The sequence below is a fragment of the Pteropus vampyrus genome, unplaced genomic scaffold (genome assembly GCF_000151845.1).
Source record: "Pteropus vampyrus isolate Shadow unplaced genomic scaffold, Pvam_2.0 Scaffold303, whole genome shotgun sequence".
NCBI classification, from domain to species: domain Eukaryota; kingdom Metazoa; phylum Chordata; class Mammalia; order Chiroptera; family Pteropodidae; genus Pteropus; species Pteropus vampyrus.
This window is the reverse complement of record NW_011889084.1, coordinates 2,103,794-2,127,599: the sequence shown is the minus strand read 5'-3', so window position 1 is coordinate 2,127,599 and position 23,806 is coordinate 2,103,794. Positions and strand designations below refer to the sequence as shown.

At 46.5% G+C, this 23,806-nt stretch overlaps 1 protein-coding gene across 22 annotated transcripts in view; it reads right to left on the bottom strand.

The window, feature by feature from the left end:
- MAPK8IP3 (mitogen-activated protein kinase 8 interacting protein 3) overlaps window positions 1-23,806 on the bottom strand; it is a 50,488-nt gene that overhangs the window by 22,953 nt on the left and 3,729 nt on the right. For 6 of the 22 annotated variants that reach the window (XM_023521328.1, XM_023521334.1, XM_023521333.1 and 3 more), the window contains exons 3-7: window positions 11,608-11,728; window positions 7,953-8,023; window positions 7,551-7,642; window positions 3,488-3,511; window positions 614-758 (exon numbers count right to left, since the gene is read on the bottom strand). In XM_023521328.1, coding sequence (XP_023377096.1) covers window positions 614-758; window positions 3,488-3,511; window positions 7,551-7,642; window positions 7,953-8,023; window positions 11,608-11,728 — 453 coding nt within the window. Of the gene's footprint in view, window positions 1-613; window positions 759-3,487; window positions 3,512-7,550; window positions 7,643-7,952; window positions 8,024-11,607; window positions 11,729-16,633; window positions 16,710-23,806 lie in introns of those variants that run through there. The other 16 variants (XM_023521331.1, XM_011376867.2, XM_011376869.2 and 13 more) reach the window with 6 other exon arrangements.

Sequence of the window (23,806 nt, the reverse complement as noted above, 5' to 3'; positions counted from 1 at the left end):
CCTTCACCCCTAAGGGTGGCATCCTTACATGGTGAGGGGTCAATATCCTGTCCTGCCACAGCCTGCCTTCACCAGACAGGCTGAGATCATAGAACAAAACTGGCTGCAAGAGGCCAGGGCCCTGAACGAGTGAGAAGCCATGGAAAGTTCCTGCCTTTCTAGGCACCCCCATTTCAGTTTGATTTCAGTTTGATTTCGCCTTCTCGAACTCAGAGAACCAGAAGCTGTTAGCATGGACAGGTGAGTGAGAACAGCCAGAAAAGAGAAGCTGCCTCTTGGTCTCTGACTCTCCTGATTGCAGACACCAGAAGCACAATGCATTCTGGGCTGAAGTCCAGTTTGGCCACAAGGCTCATACTTTGCGGTGTGTTTGGAGGACGGTCACTAAGCTCAGCCCTAATAGATGCAGACAGGTCTAGCCTAGACTAGTAGGTAGCAATGGAAGGCCACGATCGCCCTGAGCTGGTTAGGTTTCTCCATTGCTGTCATATCTGAGGGAGGGGTCCCAGTAACCCAGGGGAAGCTGCAAAGGGTTGTATGAAAAGAATGGGCTTTCTGAATGGACATGGGGCAACAGGAAGAAGACCCCCACTCCATGGCACGGCTACAAAACCTGGTAGCTGGAGCTGAACTGCAGCTGGCCGAGGTCACTCAGGTGCCAGTGGTCCCCCGAAGGCACGAGTTTGCCCCCCATCTGTGCACGTACCATGCCGTCGGTCAGGGGGAAGACATTCAGAGAGGTGGGGCGCTCCTTCCTGCTGAAATGTAAGGGAGAGGACAGGAAGCGGATGGTTAGACAGTGGCTCGTGAAATGAGAACTGAACACTCTTCCTGCACATGCAGATGCCTATTCTGCAGATGGAGATGCTCTACATGACATCCCTCCCCTGGCTTGGGGACAGAAAAGTCAGCTGTGGGGAGGGCGTGACCTTCTGGGTAGCCTGTCACACACAGGGGACTTCCCATTCCCTCTGATCTAGAGCTAATCCTTAATCAAAGGTGTTTGCACATTCGAGGGAATCTGCTGCACTGTGAACTGGGATCCTGTATAACACTTCCCCATCTGCTATGCTGTGATTTATCATTTTCAGTTGTTTTGATTTTAACAGACAGGTATGTATGCTAAGACACTCCACAGCAGTGCTAGTGAGGAGCCCTTCGATATCATGGCCAGCACTGACTAGTTCCTCAGAGTGGCAACTGTTACGATGACTGTCTTCCTACGTGGAGCCCAGGTTCATGTCTTAGAGCCAAGCATAAGGAATCAACCTCTGCTGGCCCTGTTCTGTTCCTTGTCCTCAGCATATCCCAAGGCCCCTGCACCCACTCCTTTACTGTTTTTTCATGAGACCTTCTCACTGAAAAATGTTTGAACAGACCAGCACAGAGTAAGAGGACCCTACCCTTCTGTGGGTGTCACCTCTCTACAGTCCCCTGGTCACCTTTCTCTTGCTCTCTGCCTTCTTCCAAATTGTCTTGGAGCACCGACACCAGAGAGGGATTCTTTCCAAGCGATACTAGGAGACTGGGAATGTCGGGTAGTCTGTACTTGTAAGAGTGAAGCTCAAAACCGCCTGCCGTGGGCTCGTCCCTGAGGAGACACTGCGTGGGCCTTAGTCCCGGTATGCGCAGAGACCTTTCTCTGTTGGAGGCTTCAAGTCAAGCACCAGGCAGTGAAGCCCAAGCCAGCTGCCATCCTGCTCTGGGGAAGACACACTGCACCCCAAAGACTGTCATCCACACTGCTCAGAGCTGTTTAGGCCAAGAAGTAGAGTCTCTCACACTCAGAGCTCGATCCCCAGACACGGCAGTGGGAGGAGCAGCAGTGGGGCTTCCTCAGGGGTCCCAAGGAGCCAGTCCAGAGGCTGGACTGTTCTGAAGAGAGAAGATGGAAGGATTCCTTTCTGTACTTGATGGATGCAGGTGATGAAGAAGGGGAGCAGAGCAGCCTCCGCTGACCTGAATTGACTATGGCCAGGTAGGCAGCCTCATGAAGTCCAACTCTTGGAAGGGGTCTCTCTGGCTGGGGCCCCCGTGCAGGAGGAAACATGGAGTCTATGAGTCAGAGTCCTGCTTTATCCCTTTTGGGACCAGCTCCTCTGTCCTGTTCAGGAAAATGCTGCCTTCTGCAGAGGAGGGTCCCCTGGAACTGTTGGGACCTGGCTGTGCTGTCACAGGAGCTAGTTTGTGATAGGGACATAATCAGAGGAGCAGCATGCTCCCAAGGGGCTAGGGCTACCGATGTCTGTGGGGGTCAGCCAGAGGGGCATGTTCAGGGCCTAGGTCTCTCAGGAACTGCCTCACCAGCCCCCATTACTTGTGACAGAGAATGCTTTTTCAGACATGTCAATTAGGAGCTGAAGAAACTCAGATCTTAAGAAAGATGTCAAATTGGGAAGCTCTGAGTCTGCAGATCTATCAAGACCTCAGGGGCCCACGGCTCACTCGGGCTCTGACACAGCCCACAAGGCCCAAGGCATCTGGGAAGGCAGCTGCTGCCATGCACTCAGCACATCCCTGGAGGTGGGGGCCAGGCCAGGACGCGACTCCCATCTGTTCTCTCAGAGGCTCCCAGCCTGTCCTGTGCCCACTTTTCCTCCTTGGGGCATCAGAGGCTGGTATGGGTAGCCCCTCCCCTGGCCGGGTCTGACCTTGGATGAAACATACACAATGGGCCCCTCGGCCCTAGGCAAGTGCAACCCTGGCTATCACCAGATGCTACAGGGTGATGATAGGGGAAGGGTGTGGGTGTCCTGCCTCAAAGGACAGGGGACATTGTCTATCACCTGCTTCCACAGCTATGCAGACACACACCACACCTGGAGACAGCCAGACCACTCTTCCTCAACAGGAATCACGTCTGGTCATCTCTTTGCTGCTCCCCAAAGAATCGCAAATAAGCCTGCTCTCTGAGTCCTGTGAGCACTCATTGGGCATCGACTGATGGCCCAGAGCCCTGTCTGAAGCTTGGCCATTGTGTCCACACATTACATTCCTGCAACTCCCTTGGGAGATACCAAGACTGACCCACTTCAGAGGCAGTCGCCCAAGGGGTTCACGCTGTCTGCCTGTGGGGTCATGGTCACACCACTGGCTCTGGGCCCAGGGCTCTAAATGACCAAGGCAGGATGTCTGACACCAGAGCACAGGGTTCCCGCCCCACCCACCAAGGCAATGCCAGCCCTGGGCTTTACATGCACCGCCCAGGCTGTGGACGGGTGGACATTTGCTGAGTGGGATCCCTGCACCACTAACCTACTCTGGGACTGTCTCAGGGACCTCAGGCCAGCCATCTCCTCCTCAATGTCATGGCTCTATAATCACTCCGTCAAGAGGCTGTGATCTGTAACATCGCTGCAGGAAATGTGTTGTGCTGATTCGGAAACTGCCTGCGCTTGTAGTTAAGAACTACCGGCACCCTAACTCTCCCAACCCCTAAGGCCCCTAAGTGCCTGGCACAACAGCACGAACACTGTGTGGCCTTTACCTTTTCCTCCACGACTGGCGAGGACTGTAGGACAGCGACAGACACAGGGCCAGCACGCAGCAGTGACAGCACAGAGAGCAAGACAAGAAGACAGCATTAGACATGTGACAAGAAGCTCCGGTTGCATATGTGCTTGCGTGGAGAGTAAGTGTGCAATGACACAGGCAGGCGCCTCACTCTACACTCCACTGACATGCCGAAACATGCAGATGTCTACACACAACAGACACAGACACACAGACACATGACCCTCTTAGCTTGGACGAGACCTGTGCAGCAGGTAAGGTCACACACGCACTTGGCATGGGGTGATGGGTGAGTGTCTTCTCCAGATGGCTCGGCACATGTGTACTCAGGCATGCAGGGACAGAGCGCACAGCCACCCACAGTCACGTTCATGGACACAAGCACACAAACCAGGTGTTTCAAGTGCACACTGAATTCTATTCTAAAGACACACAATTCTGGAAACCAAGCCAGGAGTGAAGGAAAACACCTGTCTCAGGTCAGGGCCACCCGGAGGGTCCCCAGCACTAAAGATGAGCCCTGAAGGTGAAAGCCGGAGAGTCTAAATGAAGAACCCAGGCGGGCATACATGTGTCCCCAAAGGATCCCAAATTGTGGCAGGAGAGGCTACATCTCAGAGAGAAGTGGGCCAGGAAGGAAGGCAGGGCCTTTCCCTTAACCCACCAATGTGGCAGCACAGGTCACAAAGGAAAGTCCAATCCCATAAGCCCTACAAAAGCCAGTGCCCAGCACAGTGACAGAAGGTTTGTCTATGTCCACTGGTGTCCCCTCTGGAAACGTGAAGCAGTTGCTGCTATCCATGTCTATTTACCCAGAAACAGGCCCAGGGACGGAGTCAGACATGCATGATGGCCCCTGAGCGTCTCTCTGTGTGTCCTTGGGGAGGCGGCTGCAGGGAAGGCAGGAGGCCCTGTGACTGCTACAGCAACCATGGGGCAGCTGGCCATGGGCTAGTGATGAAGTTAAACGCCTCCGGCCAGCTGGCAAAATAACGGGGCACCCAGACACAGCACCTCCCCTCTGCTTCCTATGACGTGCTTCCAAAACAAGTGCTGCTCCTGCCATCACGTCGTAGGAACACACGCCTCATTACAGCTAAGGGACCTCAAGTGGATTGCGGCTGCCAGCCCCAGGCACCTTCTTCCTGTGGCAGGCATCTCTCTGACATAGAGGCAACTCTGGCTTGGGAAGGTCTATTAATAGAATGCCTAGGGTCTGGAGACTATGGTGACAAAATGTGTATACCTTGGCCTCATGGATCCCCTTCTGACAGGATCGGGTCAGGAGATAAGGTTCACAAAAGTCTGGACCAGAGCCCTAACCTCTCTTGGACAGCCAGTGGGTGTGTTTTACAAATGCTGCTGCTCCACAAAGCCGAGACTTGGCGTGAAGACCCTGCCAAGCACTAACCCCTACGGCATTGCTCTCTACACGGCACCAAAGGCCCTGACCTCCCGGAAGTCCCAAATGGCTATGGCCAGACAGCAGGATTTGGACTTGCTGGCATGGACAGAAGAGATACACAGATGGGTCCCTGATGAAACAGGTTGAGGGGCTTCTTACAATTGGTCTGTTCTGGTTCCCTGGGAAGGAGAAGCTCTGACACAGAGCCTTCCAGAGCCACCGAGGGGCCTTAAGGGACCCTGTCAGCCACCCCATACAAATCCAGGAGTTCTGACCAGAAGGGTGGTGCCTGCCATGGGGCTGGGGGCTTCTCTGGGGAGAGGGGACACTAACTTCCCACAGGCCTGCCTGCCATGTGGTCCAAAGCCTAACTCTGAGCAGCAGGGAGACTGGAGGGGCTGGTGCTGCAGTTGGTCCAGACTCTGCTTAAGCCACGACGCTGCAGGACACATCTTGACAGCAGGTGCCCAGACCATATCCTGACTCTACCGCACAGAGACTTCCACAGAAAGCACACCCCATCCTGCAATCATGGCACCTCGTTCATGCAGAGGAGAAATCGGAGGCCTGACTTGGCCCCTGGTGACGGCCAGGACCCTCAGGCCCCAGTTATGGAGCATGGGCACTTCTACCTTTGGCTGAGCCCTCACCATCCTGAGGTTCTGAGGACATCTATTTCTATAGCGACTCTGGGGCTCAGGGTGCTGACCACTGTGACTTAGGATGCTGGATGCTCACGGTCACACCTCACTGACTCCTGGGAAACCTGTACCCCTCTGTAGGCCCTCTCCTGTGGGACCTTCAGGGGCTCCTGTCTTGCAGGAAGCTGGTGGGGAAATGACCTGAAGGTTACAGAAGGCCGCAGCTCGGGAACCGGCCAAGCACCAAGAGTCCATCGGAGATGCCCTAACTCAGACCACCCTGTGCAACTTCCCCCCGAAACAACACAAAGACCCCGATTCTAGGTTAGCATTCCAGTGCAATTCTTAGAAATTCCCCAATCAACTTCTGAGAGCCCGGAGTGAGGATTTCACAGTGTGCTCACAAGAAAATGTCTGAGGCCATAAAATGGTAGCTTGGAGACTGGTATTCCCTACCTTCAGATATACCTGACCCAGAAGTAATACCTATAGAGTTTTGTAGTTTAACAAAGGCTTTGATCCATTCTCGTCACTTAATTCTCACAGGGCTGTTTGGGCAGCTAGGGAACAGCCTCTAAGCCTTTCTCTAGGGCAGGAGCATTTATGGCAAGAATGCTCACAGCAGTTGTAGACCCTACTCCCCGCTAAGGGCTGTGAGACTGTCTACAAACATGCTGGCCATCCCCTTGACGACCACCCTTCCTAGGCCTTAGCATACATACTACATATTCACATCAGAAAACACAACAGCTTTGCCCACAGTAACCCAGAGAGTAACTGAAGACACCACAGAGGAAGGGCTTGAGGCAATACTTGTTTGCAGACATAATCTACCGAGGAGGCAGGACAGAGGAAATTTTTGCAGCCAATCAGGGCCTGTATGTGACCTGACTAGGGACTATGGGAGTTCGCCTGCAGAAATGAGGGGCCATAGCTAGAAATGGACCAATGGCCCAGCGTGACCTGTGGGGCCTGGGATTCCCACTTTAGGCCTGTCCTACTTGATGGAGACTTAGAACACCAATACCAACCTCCCTGGCCCAGGTCAGCGATTCTGGTCTCCCACGGCCCAACTCTCTCAAGCTGGCAACACCCTGGAGATCTGTGACAATCTGCTCCCTTGGGGATCATGGTCCAGTTTTATCTGACTGAAGGGTACAGAAGATGAAGGGGCCTGGCTTCTGCAGGCTTCTCTCCTCTCCCTGAATATACCAGCACTGAGCTCCTGAGCTCAGACAAGTCAAGGCCTCTGAAACTACCGGTATTGCCTGCCATGCAGGTGGAATATCTCTGTCTGGTGGTCACCAAGGTGTCCTGGGTCTCTTCCCCACGCACAAACAGTTAGTTGGTTCTCGTGATTCGCGGTGGTTCTGTTTTATAAAGTCATTGCGAACACCAAATTCGTAACACTAAACTGTTGCTCCCAGGGAAATACACACATAAAAAGATACACATCTCACATAGATTAGAATTGTAATTCCTAACTCATCCTGGTAGAGTCCATTTGCTTTATTTTACAAAAGAGGAAATGAGGTGCGGATGAGGCTGCCCCATGAACAGGGGCCAGAGCTAGGCTTCAAGTTCAACTGAATGTCTGAACACCTTGAACAACATTGCCCACCCTCCTGTCTCCATCCTGTGGGCATCTCTACATGAGGCTGAGACAAATAGGCAGCAATGCCTTGTTCAGCCTTAGAGGGTATTGTGCATGTTGGGTGACTCAAACATTTCATCACTCTACATACATCTGCAAAGCTCCATGAGTGAATTCACAAACATGGAATCTGTGAGTATTATGATTAGTTGTACACAATTTCCCTGGGGACTCTGTAATTGCACATGGGCCAGCAGAGGTCCACCCATGTCCCCTCAACCCTACTCTGGCACCTGGGGCAATCTCAGCACACATCCTTGCTCAAGCCACACACTCTGACCAGACACCCTTCTTCTTGAGTCAGGACGTAGCTCTGCAGACTATGGCCCCCGCCTACCTCCGCCCGGGCAGGCTGCTCTCGGTCTGGCTGTTCCCCCCAACTTGTTGCATCTTGGACCTCTCGATGTGCTCCACGTAGGTCTGTATCATCTGTAGAGAAGGACACCTCTGTATGAGTAATGCCTGCTGGATGAGGCCTCTCTGCCTCCCCTCTCTAACCTGCAATGTGCTCTGGCAGAAATAATGACAGAGCTCAACGGAATGGAGTCTGACTAGCATGAGGCTGACAGCTTTCAGATTTGACAGTGGAACACCAGGGAAAAAAGGCCGAGGAGGCAACTCAAGGTCAGCGACATCCACACATGTCCAGCTGCAGCTGCTTTCTTGTGGTTTTGCTCTGAGTGTTAGGGGCTGATGCCTGTGTGTTAGGGGCTGATGCTTGTCAAGGCCAGGAACCTACCTCTGTGTGTCGCTGGTGCAGAGCGTTGTATTCCTTCTTCATCTCTGACTCCCGCTCTTCCAACCGGGAAACTGAAAAGCACAACTGCCATTTGTCAACTGCACAACCAGCTTCTCATAACTCGGTACTGCTCTGGGCAGCAGACGTGGAGGGTTCCAGGACAAGCCGATGCTGGTGCACACTGCTTCAACACCTCAAGCTCAGAGATCGTTATCAGCAGGAGATAATCCTCTGGGAATGCATTTGATCTGGGGTAATGTACTGTGTGTATGCTGTATTATTTGAAGCTATCCAATTCTGCTACAAAGAGATACAGGATGGTAAAATTCACAGTGTTACTATCCAAGCTTAAGTCAGCGAGCAGCTTCTGAGATGCAGGCAGAACTCACAGGATGTGTCAAGTGTAGATAAGAAGTGAGGAAGCAGCTCGTGGAAAGAGAATTCTTAAGTGAGTAACCTCTAGGATGTGTTAAAGAGTGAAAGAACACCTGAGACACATTTTGGACACATAAGTGTCCCTTCCATGTACCAACAGCTGGAAACACCAAGTCATGATTATGCCACCACTAGGTTGGCAGCTATGACACCCCTAAATTGGCTGCCCCTATGACATGCAGGATGGTCCCCTGACCCGAATGTGCTCTGCCACCTGATTGTTCCAAGAGCTCACTGGGGAGCTATAGTGGTGCCACCTGTGTCCTACCAATGAAGCAAGTGTGCCACTAGACTCAAATACTTTCCGTCTAGGGCCCTTTGCTCAAACTTCAGTTCTGTCCTTGTAGCCCCACCAAATGCGGATGGCCAATTCACAGAGCTAGGGACAGGACACATGAGAGTCCCAGGCACAGGACTCAAGTGGCAGTCCTTCCACCACCCTCCCTGTCCTCAGTGTATGTACTTCTCTCCTGCCCCACTTCCTGGAGCCTATTGTAAATTGATTTTACAATAACACTATTCAACATCTCATTCGGTCCACATGCTCTCCCGTTCCATGACCGCTTTCTCAGCACTGTCCTTGGAGGCTACACTGTCAAGGTCATTCCCCACCTATCAGGTAGGGCCTTAGAGTCTGCATTTCCAATACTCCAGGTGATGCTAATGCTGCTGGTCAGGGGACCAAACTTTGAGGAGTAACAGGGGTATTTGTACAAAGCAGAGTAACTGCATAGTCTTCCCTGGAAGAGCTTAAAGTACCTGTGGACTCCAGCACACAACACACATAGAACTGGCTGCCAGGGGAAGACTCCACCCCAGGTGCATCTGACCGCTGGCCTCTGGTCCAGCCTCAGGAGAGGCTGCCTGTCTGTGCCCGAGTCCTTGGAGAGGACTGTGACGTAAGAGCCCTAGGAGGTCTGCTGGTCTCCCTGCTGGGGCAGGCGTGCAGGCCACTGCGTGGTCGAAGGAACCAGGACGTCTGTCCTCCTCTCTGCTCTGGCCCTCACTCCTGGTACTAACCAAATGAACAACTTCAGCCTGTAATTTAGAGCTTATATACTTTCCTTCTAGGAAGAGCTGGAAAGTTTCACATATGGAAAGGATTCTAAGCAAAGGGAATATTAAGGACTCTGTAATTATAGAAAGGGTTTATCTACACATGCCTAACCTGGGCCTTTTGGTTTGCTTCCAATTTGCTAAAACGAGTGTGTTGGCACGTGTACGTAGTCGACAGCCTGCTGGTTGTCCACAGTTCGCCACCACACCGTGGAATACTAGCCTTAGCAAAATGGCCTTCAAAGTCCTGGTTTGGGTTACGGACAGACCCAACGCATTTGAGGCAGAATAGATAATGTAGAGACGCCTCTTCCCCCTCCAGGATGTGGCTCTCAGAAATTTTTCTTTTCTCAGACCTCCCCCTGTTTTAGTCCTGGCAAGGAGAGATAAGCCCAAACTGGTCTTTTCTAGCTTAGATGCTATCTTTGGCTAAGGCACAACCTTTGGCAAATTATAATATCGTAATCTCATCTATACTGCAAATACTACCGCTCCCATCATGCACCTGATGCCATGACAGGCCCAGAAACCACATAAGGAGGAAAGAGTGAGGAACCGAGCTCCCTGCCTTCTGGGAGTGGACTATGAGGCCACATCAGTACCAGTTTCCAGGCTCTGCCCCCATGAAACAACGAAAGCCCAGAATCGAGACATCCTCTCAGAACTCTGTCTCTGTCTCTCTGTCTCTATCTCTCTGTCTCTCTGTCTCTCTCTTTTGCCCACACTCCTTTCTTGGGTATGTACTTTCACATTAATAAAACTTGTGCTTTCCCACTTGCTGTTGGTCTTGCCCTTGAATTCTTTCTTGCAGCGTAAGACAAGAACCTGGTCACTGGAGTTCTGAGCTCTGGCAACACATCTAACCATTTTTCTTCTCAATTTAATCTGAAATTTTCAGAGAAATGAAAGCTCCTGCCATCCAAGGGAACTAGGTAAAGCAACAAACTAAGTCTCAATCAGCAAAACCTCTAACTATAGAAAATTGAAATAACACTGATAATTTTAACTTTGACAGTATAAATAAAGACTTCTAAAAACAAAAACAGTTCTTATCATAAAAATAAAAAAATAAAATAAAAACCCCCTCTTTCTTCACCTATTCCTACAGGAGCAGAGTGTCCCTACAGCAACCTTGGTCAGCTATGGACCCCTCCTAGGAACTGTCACTATAGAGGGCTGTGTTATTGAGCCCAACTTTCAGGTTACAAAAGAGGGATCTCTCCGCAGTGGCATGAAGACAAGAGCCCCATATGGCAGGCAGCCAGGAGCTTTGTCCTATAGAACCATACAGGATCACAGATTTGTGAATTTGGGTTCAGACTGTAGTACCTACAAATGTGCTGTCATCAAAGGGGCCTTAGTTATTTATTTCTACAAAGGATTTGAAGATGATTACAAAAATACATAGCAATGTAACTGAGGCAGGACAGGTGGTACAGGAACACTCCCTCCCCCTGCAGGATATGGCTCCAGAAATCTTCCCTGTCTTCATACTTCTCCGGTTTAGCCCAGCAGGGGGAATATGCCAAAACCAGTCTTTTCCAGCTTAGGCACCATCTTCGGCTAAGGCATGACCTTTGGCTAATTATAATATCATTATAATCTCATCTATATTGCAAATACTGTAGCTCCCAACATGCACCTGATACCATGACAGTTCCAGAAACAAGAAGAAGCAGGAACTTGAGTTCTCCGCCTACTGGGAAGAGACAACAAGGTTACAGCAGCACCAAATTTTCTAGGGCTCCGCCTCCAGGGAAAAACAATAGTTCATAACCAGCCATCTTGGCATGATGCTCGTGCTCACTCTCTGTGGAGTAAGCCCGCACTCCCCACCTCGAGTGTGGACTTTCGCTTTAATAAATCTTGTGCTTTCCTGCTTGCTGTTCTTTCTTGCGAAATAAAACAAGAGTCTGGTGGTCACTGGACCCCCCGTGCTCTCCAGCCATTCGTCTTACCCTTGAATTCTTTCTTGTGGAATAAGACAAGAACCTTTCTGGCAACGTAATGGTTAAGGGAATCACAGTGAAAATAAAATAAGGCTATCATTGGGTTTTCTCATTCTCTTTTTATCAAAGGCTCTCAACATACTGCCCAGCTGGGATAGGCCTGAGAACAACGAACACATTCACATGCAATTCCATTGCTGGGGCTGGCTACTTACTTTGATCTGCATAGTTTTTGGCCTTCAGTTCCAGCTGGCGGGTCTGAAACTCATAGTGTTCCACCTGGATTTGTAGCTCTTTCTTCTCTTGTTCCAAGGCATCTTCAAACTCGATGAATTTCTATACATGGAAAGGAGAGAAAGAGCAGGCATCATGAATGTGGGGTGGTCAGATGATAGCAGCCCCTCACAGAAGGGCCACAGGCTTCAAGGACCACGGTGAAAGCCCAGGCTCAGAGCCAGAATGCAGGTCTCCCTGTTCCAGAGCCTACTTCCATTCACATCACATTGCCTGTCACCCTCTTCAGGCAAACCTTGACACAGACCACATGTGACAGCAGAGGCAGGAGAGAATAACTCCTTAATCTTGTAACCAGCTATCCGGGAGGTCACGTGGGGCCCTGAATTTAGAAGGCCCATGCTTGGTTTAATTTTGAAATTCTTAATTTTTGAATAAGGGGCTCTGAATTTCCATTTTCACACTGAGCTCCACAAATTACGTAGCTGGTCCTTGTGCTAAGTTTCTGGGCAAAATTATTATCAAAAAAAGTGAAAAGAAAGCTCTTTACAAAATAAAAGAAACTCTCAAAAAGTCTTAGGAAGAGACCTAGCTTGACTCTGAAACTGGCTTGCAAAGCCAGGCCCTGGTGGGGAGGGATGGGCTCTGGCTGCAGCAAAGATGCCTCCTATAACAGGCCAGAGGGGGAGCTGTAAACACCTGAATATTACTGAGTAGAAAATGGGACTGGTACTGAGAAACTCCATTTATAGTAAGCATAATTATCAGCTGGGTTCTAAGGACATAAAGAGTTTCTCAGAAGATGGGAATATGAAGCTGATGATTGATTTCAGGTTTTGGATATCTGGAAGAGTCCATTAACTTGTGGTGGCCACCGGCTGTGTTTCCCATAATAATGCATCCTGTCCCCTAACCCTGACACGGGGCCCTAGAGATGCTTCTTCCTAGAGCATCTACTCAAAGGTCTTTGTGCTGAAAATCACAGGGGCTCCTGCCTGAAGGATGACTCACTCTGCAGTGACTAGAGGGCAGAAACCCCACAGGGGTGGGCAGGGAAGATGGGCTTCAGACAGAAAGTCTGTATTAATGACATCACATGCAACTTAAGTAAAATGAAGAAAAAAGAAACGTTTCACTGCCAGGAAAATGCACACAAATGGTGCAGCTGTACAAAAAGTAAAAATAAGTGGTTTCGAATGACTGTGGATATAACCAGCATATGAATGAACAAATGCTATTAACTGACTAGGAAGGATAATTTTTTAATTGGGGAATTTCAATTTCTAGTACTTAAAAAAATTAAAAGAACGACATAAACAACATATGTTTTTGTAGAAAAATCAGATGACAGTGTTAAGTAAAAGAAAAATATTTTTAAAAAACCACTGGATGGTAAAATTCAGTGACATTCTTCCAGGTGTGTGTGTGTGTGTGTGTGTGTGTGTGTGTGCACATGCGCGTGCATGTGTGTGTGTGTGTGTGTGTGTGTGTATGGGGGGAGAGAATACGTGAGTGTATGAGTATATAGAGCAGATGTGGGATCATTTTGCTCACTGTATTTTGTGACCTGATTATTCATTCATTTACAGTGGATCACCTTTCTACATCAACGAATACATTCTACCATATCCATTTTTAATAGGTATGTGGGAAAACAGCCTAGCATTAATTGTCTTAATTTTCAGTTCTTTGATTACTAGTGATATTGAACATTTTTTCATAAATTTCTTGGTCATATATAGTAAGTCCTCACTTAATATTGTCAATAGGTTCTGAGACTTTAAGTGAAATAACATTATGAAACTAATTTTACCATAAGCTAACTGATATAAACAAGAATAGGAAACAGTATCTCATCGTTATAATGAAATGACTTTGAATGAACATCATTTGAGGACCTGCTGTAAACTGCTTCTTTCATGAACAGCTCATTATGTCCTTTGTCCAATTTCTTACCATATGTTCATATTTTTCTTAACTATTTGTAAGGGCCTTTATTCCATCTATTCACGAATTTGTCTGTCTTATATGCTTCAAGTACTTTCCCAGCATGTGGTTTGTGTGTACATAGTATAGAAGTTTACTTATTTCTATACCATTTACTTAACAAGTTATCTTTTCTTTATTGCTTTGAAATGCCACCTTTATCATATGCCAAATCCTAATATATATTTCAGTCTATTTCTGAGCCAGTACCAATGGTTTTTAAACTTGTAATATTATAGCATCTTTTAACAGTATCTTTTCACCTTTTTCTTGGTTATTCCGACTTTTTTATCCTTTTAGATTAACTTGAGAATCATCCTGTCAGTTATATATTTTTTGAATAAGCACTTCACCTGTCAGAAAGCACCAGATCTCCGGTTCTCAGGAAGGAGTCCCTGCTTTTGATGACAAATGCTCCAGAGCTAGGTGTGGGATGAGGAGAAAACTCATCCTGAGCCAGTTAAGAGCTGTTTGATGTGGCAGCTGGGGCTGGAAGATGGAAAATTCACCCTTTCCTTATATTGATCACTGTCCTACCTCCAAGCTATACCACTGAAGTTTTACACAAAGAAAAGAGTTCTTTGGTGCTAGTGTCATTTCACTAGAATTTCCTCCCACCTATATTTCATCATTACCTGCATTTGATATTTGCTAGCCAGCTAAAAAGATTTTCAAACTAAAGACAATATAAAAAACCCCGCCCCCAAATTCTTAAGTAGGTCAGACTTTCCTATATCTATCCTGATAGGTTATCATTAAAATCTAACATAGGTGATAGTGCCAAAAAGCCTTGTCATGCCATAAAACAACCCACACGCCTATAAAACTCCTGATGAAGTTGGCCCCAAACTAGGTCACATGCAGAAATCCTCTAATGTTGTGGTATTTTAAGGCTTTTCAGCATCACTAAGTATGGAGACATTAACCTAGAGAGAAAACATCTACATAAGCTCAAGGCCAGAGGCAAAAGGCATGGAAGGGATAGGGAGACAGATCCCACGGTGAGTGGACATTTGCGGTTTCCGGTCATGTGGAATCCTGGTGCCAAAGGGACGGTCCCATGGGGCAAGAAATAGTCCTTAGAAACTGACAGCCTTTCATCCTCTAAGTACTGCCAGCTGACAAGGGGTGTGAGCACTCGTGGAGAACAACTCCCCAGATGAACAAAAAGACCTAAGAAACCCATAAGCAACCACCAGCAGACTCAAGAGGACCCCCACCTTGGCCTGCCTCACGCTCCCTGCCCGGCTCCCTGAAGTGCCATCCAGCGTGCAGCTCCTCTCTGTCTCTCAGAGGTCAGCATCTTACCAGACAAAGCTGATGAGAAGGTACCCTCAGGGGCTCCGAGTTTATGAAAATGTTTACAAACACAATATGGCTCTCTATAGCTTAAAAAAATGTTTCTTCCCCTCTTAAAAAATTATTCCAACGTCATTAAGGTAATTTAATGAAAATGCAAGTTAGCCATTTAACTGAAATGAGATATGCAATGCAATCTTCATCAAATATTATAAGGAATAACTAATGTAAAGGAACAGTGCCTGGTCAAGACTAAACAAATAACATTTATGTATGTATGTATGTATGTATGTATGTATTTATTTTTATCAAATGATTAAGACTAAACAAATATTTCATCTTTGCTTTTCATGAGGAAATGCTCAGGGCTAGACTTGGAATGAAGTAAAATATTTTTACTTACAGATCATTTACTTTTGATTTAAAAGCAGCAAGAATTTTCAGTGGTGGGGGGACAGGGTAGAGACTAAGTTAAGTCTACAAAAGAAGTCTTCTGAAAGAAAACTAAAAAATTTTCCAGTAGAATCTGATTATGACAAAATATAAATGGAACTGAGAAGAATAGAAATTTCTCTCTCAGTATTTGGGTTGAGTTTACATGGTACTTACTGGATTGTAAAAAAAGTCTCATATCTGAGATACTTTTTGCACAGAGTAGTACCTGAGTCCTCCAGAAGGCATGAATAGAACAAAGTGAAAGCTTACTACATGTGCTAACTACACATACTACAGATCAGAGTTTATTCGGAATTATCATCTGTTTAACCAAGTCTAATCAAAATGTCACGTAGCATATGACAACCCATGATGTTTAAGGTTACACTTACAATAAACCTTCGAGCACCCCCAAAAAACAATGAAGGCAACTGGACAATTGAAAATGCACCAGTGTGGCTTCTCCTTAACATCTAGATATGAACCACCTAATTCTCACTTCTAAAGACCAATATGCCATACAAGTCCCTTTTTAGATTTGTTTTTAAGATATACTTCTCCCTCCTTCCCACTAATAAAATGCTCTGTTTTAAAACTAAATTTGACTTTGGTTTTCAAAATTTGTTTTTTGGTGAATTTCAAGATACATTCTGAAATAACTTGAGTATGGGCTCTTCTAAAATGTAAGAATCAGAGGAAGCTTTCCTCAATATTCCATAGAATGAGACTGTTTTCCTATTTTATACATTAAAATAAAATTAAGAAATGGACTTTTCATGTCAAATATAAAATTTAGACAACAGAAATCAGCATTCCCAAATCTCAGAATGCAAGAGAGATATTACTAGGTAAACACTCTTTCAGGATGTAATCATTTTGAGTTTTGGTTAATTCTCATAACCAAGGCTATTTTAATAGCAAAGTAAATTAACATATTGAATTTAATTCTTCGTTCTTAGATATCTTTTAGACCAGGGTACCACATAGGAAATAACCAACTCTGGCTGCCTAGTTAAAAATTAACCTAACAGTAATCCAAGATCTTGTTCCCTTGCATCATAGATCATTTAATTCCTTCTTGGGGGTGAGGGGGTAGAGTGAATTTCCAGAAGGAAAATGTTCTTTTTTGGTCTTGTATCTCAGGCAAGCAGAGTGGTAAATACTTGGGCTGGGCATAGGCTCATGTGCCTAGAAGAGACGCCCTTCTCCTGATGGCTAATTCCCTGTCTTGACAGTGACCTCCCAACATGATCAACTGTTTACCAAGGGCTCATGGGGGGCACTGACCTCTTAAGACTTCAAACGACTGTTCTTCTACACCTCCATTTCCATTTTCCACAATTGTGCTACCACTTAGATCTAGAATGAAGTGTGGGCAGGTCAGTGGAATAGAATATGAGAGTGGGGGCCCTGGAGTCACCCAGCTGCCCCCCGACTCCCGCTGGTGATACACAGGGAGAGGACAGAAGAGCGTTTCTGTATTCAAGTGCTAAGACACATGTCTGAGAGACCAGGCCACTGCGCAGAAATCCAAGAATCAGGCTGGATTCATAAAATACAGCAAAGGTTCTTCACATTTATATTAAAGGGACTGCTGTTTCAGCATCTGTCTAAAAAGAATCCCAACAAATGGCACTAGTTTAATTCACACTGATTTTCAATAACTGTTAAGATAGAAAAAATACATATATGTAAATATGTAAAAAATTTATATATTTACTTATACATTATGTTAAATATTAACATATACCTTATGTATTCAATATGTTATACAATATATAAAAATATGATATATTTGGTATTTGGAGAAATAAGAAAAAGATAAAACTAAAATCTAAATGTCCCATCCTGGGAAAAATTTCCCCGGGAGAATTTATTCTCAAGTGAACTATATTCTCCGAAGTTTACACGGGCTTATTAAACTTCCTAATCCACCCAGCTGTACCTCACCCGTGTGAGGAGACAAGCTAAGGACGCTCATACCTTGCCTTTCTGCAGACAAAGGCTCTTGTTTAGAACTGAACACCATAAACTGGAGCCAGGCCCACAGCCACACACACAGGCAAGCACCCAGGGGCTTTTGCCCTGATCTGGGTATTTGTTTCCTAGGAAGACAGAAGTGGGAAGATGGCCATTGTGGGGAAGGTCAGGGAATAGGAGTCCATGACGAAGTAGAGTGGAAGGAACGGCACGCAGAGAGCATGGAAAACACGAGACCTGGGGAGGCGCATCCACGAAACTTTAATGAAAAGCATCACTCTGAATCTGTCGCTGTTGATAATCAGAATCTAAACGTCCTAACCCCTGTCTCACAAACCCTACCACACAGAGGTGCATTCCTCAAGAACAAGGCACCGTTCCACTTAACTTGGCACATCCCAAATCTCTTGCCCATAAGAGGGGCTCAAAAAATGAAACTGATTAAAGACTACGTGGGCTCTAAGAATCTTTGGGAATATTTCATTTCCTTGGGGCGAGACTTTTTCACCCTGTTGTTGGGGACACTTTCTTGGGATGAGCTAGACCTGCCTGCTGGCCGCCAACTGATTCTAGCCTCTCCAGGACAAGCTACAGCAGGAGTGCCACAGAGTGCAGTGTACAGAGCTGAGGTTATGGAGCAATGAAGCTGCTACTCTGTCAGTGGGAGAATGAATAAACACTCGCACAACAGGACACTAGTCAGCACTGAAGCTATGAATACAAGGACATTTGCAGCAACCTGGATGAATCTCAAAATTATGACCGAATAAAGCTAGACCAAAAAAAAAAAAAGAGTATACATTGCATGATTCCAATCATACACAGTTCTAGAAAATGCAGATTAACTTAAAGTGACAGAAAGCAGATCAGTGGTTACCTGCAGATGGGATGGAGGAAGCAGGGAGAGATGACCGAGGGGCACAGGAAACTTTGGGGCTGATGATCATCATTATCGTAATTGTGGGGATGGCTTCTGGGGTACTGTCATCAAAACTCACTAAATTGCACACTTCAAGTATATATAGTTTAGTGCACTGATCTCAGTAAAATAGTTATCAAGAAAGTAAGAAAGAAGTGGGGGAGAAAGAGAGAGGGAAAGAAAAGAGAGGAGAGGGGGGAGGGGGGGAGGAGAGGACAAAGAAAAAAAGAAAAGAAAAAGAAGCCCTGGCTCAAAGATTTCTAGGTGCTGGGATTTCCCACCAGACCTCTTCTTAGCCTTTCAAGAATGTCATCCCTTCTCTGTTTTTTCCTAAACAGCTGGCATTCTTTTAATTTTGCTTTATTTTTTGTTCATCTCAAAATTTTTCATCTGTCTGGTTTCCTATATCAAAACCCAAATGCTTAGAATCGCCCCTCTTTCTGGAACGTGTTCACTGAGACAGCAAAAACATCCCATCTCTTTTAAGTATTTTACTTTCTAGTCTGAAACTGAGTAACAGAAATGTTTACTGCCTGCCCTTATAGAAAATGATTGAGCCAGACTGTCTACAGCCATGATGACCAGTACGGTAGCCTCAGACACGCGGCTATTTATACTTAGTTAAAATGAAATAAAAATAGAAACTCGCTTCCTCAGTTGCATGAGCCACATCTGAAGTATCAATGGCCCTGTGTGGCCATGTGCTACTGAATTGGACAGCACAAAATGGAAATTTCCATCTTCATAGCAAGTTGTGTTGGACAGACGCTGCTTCACACTCAAACCACAGAAAGAGACCCTGACCTTCAGGAACTAAATAGACAGCTTGATGTAGTGTGTGCAGAGGCAGAGGAAAGCTGCTTTGTCCCCTCATCCACACGTGCACAGATGACTAGCATCTCCTTGGAGTGTTCAGTCAGGGAGAAAAGAACCATCAGGGCACCAGCCCCTTGGTGAAGCAGGAAGCAGCTGTGGAGATGTGGGGGTGCAAGGCACAATGAGGGGGTTGGGGCAGTGTGAGAAGTCCGGGGTGGGCAGACTGCAGTGACGGGGACCATTCATTCTCATCATGCACTTATGCATTCATCCGAATGTGCTCCATGTGGTTGCTGTGCCAGACATGCAAAGGAACTGGCCAGTGGTCTAGGCAGTGGGAACAGTGTGCAGACAGAGTGGATAGAAATGGGACAGGCACAGAGGGAGGCGGGGCAAGGCCGGGCTCCAGAGGGGTTTGAGCGGAAGGGGTCCCCTCCTTAAAGAGTCCCTTTCCCTGTCTAATCAAAGTAGTCCCTGTCCCTACCTTTCACTCTATATCTCATGCCCTCATTTTAATACTTCCTGGATATATGGCAGCATCCCAACACCTCCCCACCTGAGTGCCGGCCCCAGGACAGCAGGGACCTAAATCTGCACAGCCCGCAGCCAAGCCTGGAACTCAGAATGTTTTGTTGAATGAGTAAATGGATGAGAGAGGCGAGGGTGTGTGATCTGCCTCCATAAAAGTTCACTCTGGCTGGAGAAGGGCTGGAAGAGGGGAGAGGGTGGCTGGGGAGACCCGTTTGATAGCGGCGACTAGAACCAGGGTGGTAGCAATGAAGAAAAGAAGGCATATGAAAACAAGAACCAGGCCAAAAGAATGGCCAGGACTTAGTGACTGGAAATGGGAGATGATGAGGCTGATCCCAGGGCCCCGACTTTTAACAGAGCACAAGAAACAAACGCCTGGGAAATCACCTCAAGATGGCTCCTGGTTTTATCTGTTGTAGTTACCTTTTCAGGCTTTAAGGGGTCATCCTCCCACCCTCATAATAAACGGGAACTTGAGAAAGGGGACACACTAGCTCACACTTGTGTGTCCCTTCCCCAACACCTATCTTGTACACAGTAACGATTTAAGAGACTCCAAGACTCGCTCAACATCACCTCTGGAGGCTTCCTGCCAAGTCCTGAATCTGAGTATGTGGTCACATGAAAGCCACACTGAGGGCTATTCTACAAAATAACTGACCCGTGATGTCGCTATCGTCAAGGTCGCGAAAAGCAAGGAACCATTCCAGAACAGAAGAGACGACAGGACCATATGAAACTCCTGAGGTCTTAGCAGAGCAAAAGGGAGGGATGAAGAATGAATAATGTGGGAAAATGTTCACATTTGGAAATGTGAGTGGGAAGTATTATTTTTGCAACCTTTCTATAAATTGCATAAAACCAGAAAGTTTTTAAAAACTTAAAATAACATCCAATATATTAAATTTAGAAATCCTAGTTTTGGAATAATGTGTACCAGTCCTTGACCCCACTGTCCAACTGCCACCACAGACCCCAGAGGATTCCCACCACAGGACAGAGCCGAGCAGCAAGGCTACGGGCTAGAGGCCTCCAGACCAAAGCTGGCATCTTCCCTACATGATCACTCTGGCTGGGAAGTGTCTCTCTTTACTCTTCTACACCTATTTTTTTTTTTCCATTTTTGGGGGGAGATTTTGTTGTACTTTTGGTGACTCTGAGATACCTACATAAACCAACATTTGGAGGCAACCAGGAAAGGCAGTTCAGGCCACTAAATCTTAACAGCTTTATTTAAAACAAATGATTTTTAAAAACTCTTCTTAAGATTACAGCATTGCAGAAGAAATCACATACCTTGTCCAAGCAGTGGTGAATTTACTATTTGTAATATGGGAAATAAGAAGAAAAACTTGATTCAATGTACTAATTTGCTTGTGAAAAAAAGGCAAAATGATGATCTCTATAGAGCGGGATTACAGCTTAATCCCATCCAAATGCTATTCTATGAAATGGGTTAGTTTTGGGTCAAACTCTCCTCCAGTTGGATGTTTTCCTTACATAGCACCAAATATCACAGTATAAGCAAATGGCCACATACATGTCTCTTCAACAGCACATCCACTTGCTTGTGATGAGTTGGGGGGCGTTGCTAGTAGTTTCTTCAGGGTAAAGAAGATTTTAAGGCAAATCTTAAAATGGTTACTAAATTCACACCGTGTCTCTCAAACACTATTTCTATTCGCTTTCAGTCAACTGCCCATTTCCAACCTTCTTTTCTAATGGGAAAGAACTTGGTGGATTTTAAAACCTTTCAGCATTGTTAAGGCCTCTGTAGAAATTATAGAAGCCAGCAATAGATCCCATTAGTGCGGCAAGCTTGAGTGAGACTCACTCATCTCGATTACAAGGGTAAAACCTGCATAATCAGAGACTGAGATGCACAGTGCTTGCCAACTAAGGCTGCCCCGCAAATCCATCAAGGTGCTCCTCCCTGACTCCGCTACCTCTGCCTCGCTGCAATTCTCCAGAAAATAATAGTCAATGATGGGACTTGGCACTTAAGATGAAAGTGACTTGCCATGTCTGGCAACCCACTCTCTTTACAGAGGCGGCCACTGAGAATAGAAAAGGAAAGACTGGTTGCCGGGCATGTGGCTCCTAAGGGCAGGGCTGGCACTCAAGTCTGCGTCTGCGGACTCCAGGGCTTGGGCCCTCTCCCTGGATCCCACTATGTCTAGCTACCTATCAAATGAGCCATCCCAGGACCAAAGAGCCACTCCCGGACCAGAACATACTTGCAATATCTCACTATAGTTATTACATGAAAGAAGTAGAGGATAGGGTTGTTTGCTCTGCTCACATCTTTAAAAAAAATCTGCAGATTCTGTTTGCTCAGAAGCCTGCAGGCAGCTCAAGTTACCCAGCTCTGACTAAGCCTTCTTGAGCAGAGTGGCCAGGACGCAGGAGCTACTCTGCAACATGAACATGCCTATAGCCTGTGACGTGCCAGCTCTTGTGTCGTCAGATACACTTCTCAATTCCTGTCTAGAAAATGAGGCTGATCCACAGTGCACAGTGGTCCTTTCCCCAAAACTGAAAATGAATGTCTGCTGGGTTTCGTGAATTAGCTAGAATGTCAAAATCATTACAGGACTTCGCCCTTTTCTTTAGTTGTAACATCACTTGAGGTCTTTCCAAGGGGGGACATCTAATCATAGCCTCGATGCTGGCTAGCCAAGCATCTGTTTGCTTCATGGTTCTCTGCTCAGGAAACTGTACGGCTTCTCCTAATGGGGCAATGGTGAGGCTCGGCCTCAAAGGCAGTCTCCTCCAAACCACACACATCCCCGCCCTAGCTCTTAGTCCAGGGGAGAGTGGGTAGGAGGCCAGAAGTATACTTCAACAGCACAGAGCAGAGCAGAGACCTAATCCATGCACAGCTAATTCTTAAGCTAGAAGGTTATGATTCTTAGCCTTAAGGTTGTCCATCCTTTTAGTTCCTTCTCATCCACTATGTTGATCACATAGGTACAGATGAGAGAAAAAAAACCTACTTGAAACCTCAGTTAGTTAGGCATCAAATGGCTAATAGTGGTCAGAGAAGTGGTGGGTGCTACCAGCACTAGGGAGCAGCCATAATTCCATGGAGTGGACGAGGGGAGCCCCAGCCCTCCAGTCTTCTGGGGATGCAGCTCTCTAACCTCCCACAGCACCATGACACAAGAGGAAGAGCCCAAGAGTCAGGGGAGACTGGGTCCTGGTGGGGCTCTTCTAGAGCATGTGACCTTGGTTGATCCCTCTCCCCTTCAGGGAGCCAGTTCCTTTCCTAGTAAATGCCTAGAGCCACTCTGAACTCTAAAATCCTATGAGCTTTTGCATCACCTTGAGAGTTTTAAATCAGTTTTGGTGGAGCTTGGCACCCGAATCAATAGACAACAGCTTCTAAAACATGAAACCCCAAAGCAAAATAAATCACTCTAAGTCGGAATAATAAAATGCACTATTAATTTTTATAAACATGCTTTAAACCAAACTAGGGCACAAACCACTCTGGGTCAAGAAAAAGGCAAAATACTGAAACAATTTTCTATTTCAATGCTAAAGTTAAGAATGTGTTCAGCCAAATTAATTGAAAAGGAATTTAGTTCATTTAATAAGAAACCACCTATTCATAAATCAAAGAGCATCACCTAATGCCTGGAATAACAGAATGTCAGAGCTTAGCGATCATCTAGGGCAAATGACTCATTTGACTGATGGAAAATCAAAATGCAGAGAGGGCACAACACGTGGACAAGGTCACAGAGGCAAAGCAAGGATGGGAACCCACGTCCCCTGAATCTGCTTGGGTCTGGCACATAGTGCTAAATATTTGACGGTGAATGAAGTTAAGTGCTATTCCCTACAATGCACGATTCTTCTAACTGGTTCGCAAATAAGTGATTTCCAGGTTATGGAGATATCCTAGAACACAAATATTTCAAAATTCTACTTCTCGCTCCTCAGAAGTAAGACCGGAATTTCTCAGCCTTTTCCACATAAGCTAACGATATTCCCAACTGAGGGAACCACAGAGCAAAGAAATCACCTCCAGAAACCTGGAGACTTTCACCTGGTGCCAGAGGAGCAGCCTGTGACTTTAGTTATGAGTTTACATCAATTATCAAGCTGACCCATGTCACAGACCTTCAAAACATTGGATAAGAGACAAGGAAAAGGTCTTCTGACAATAGATCTCTCCTGGCTGTAGAACTATGAGAAGATCAGAAATC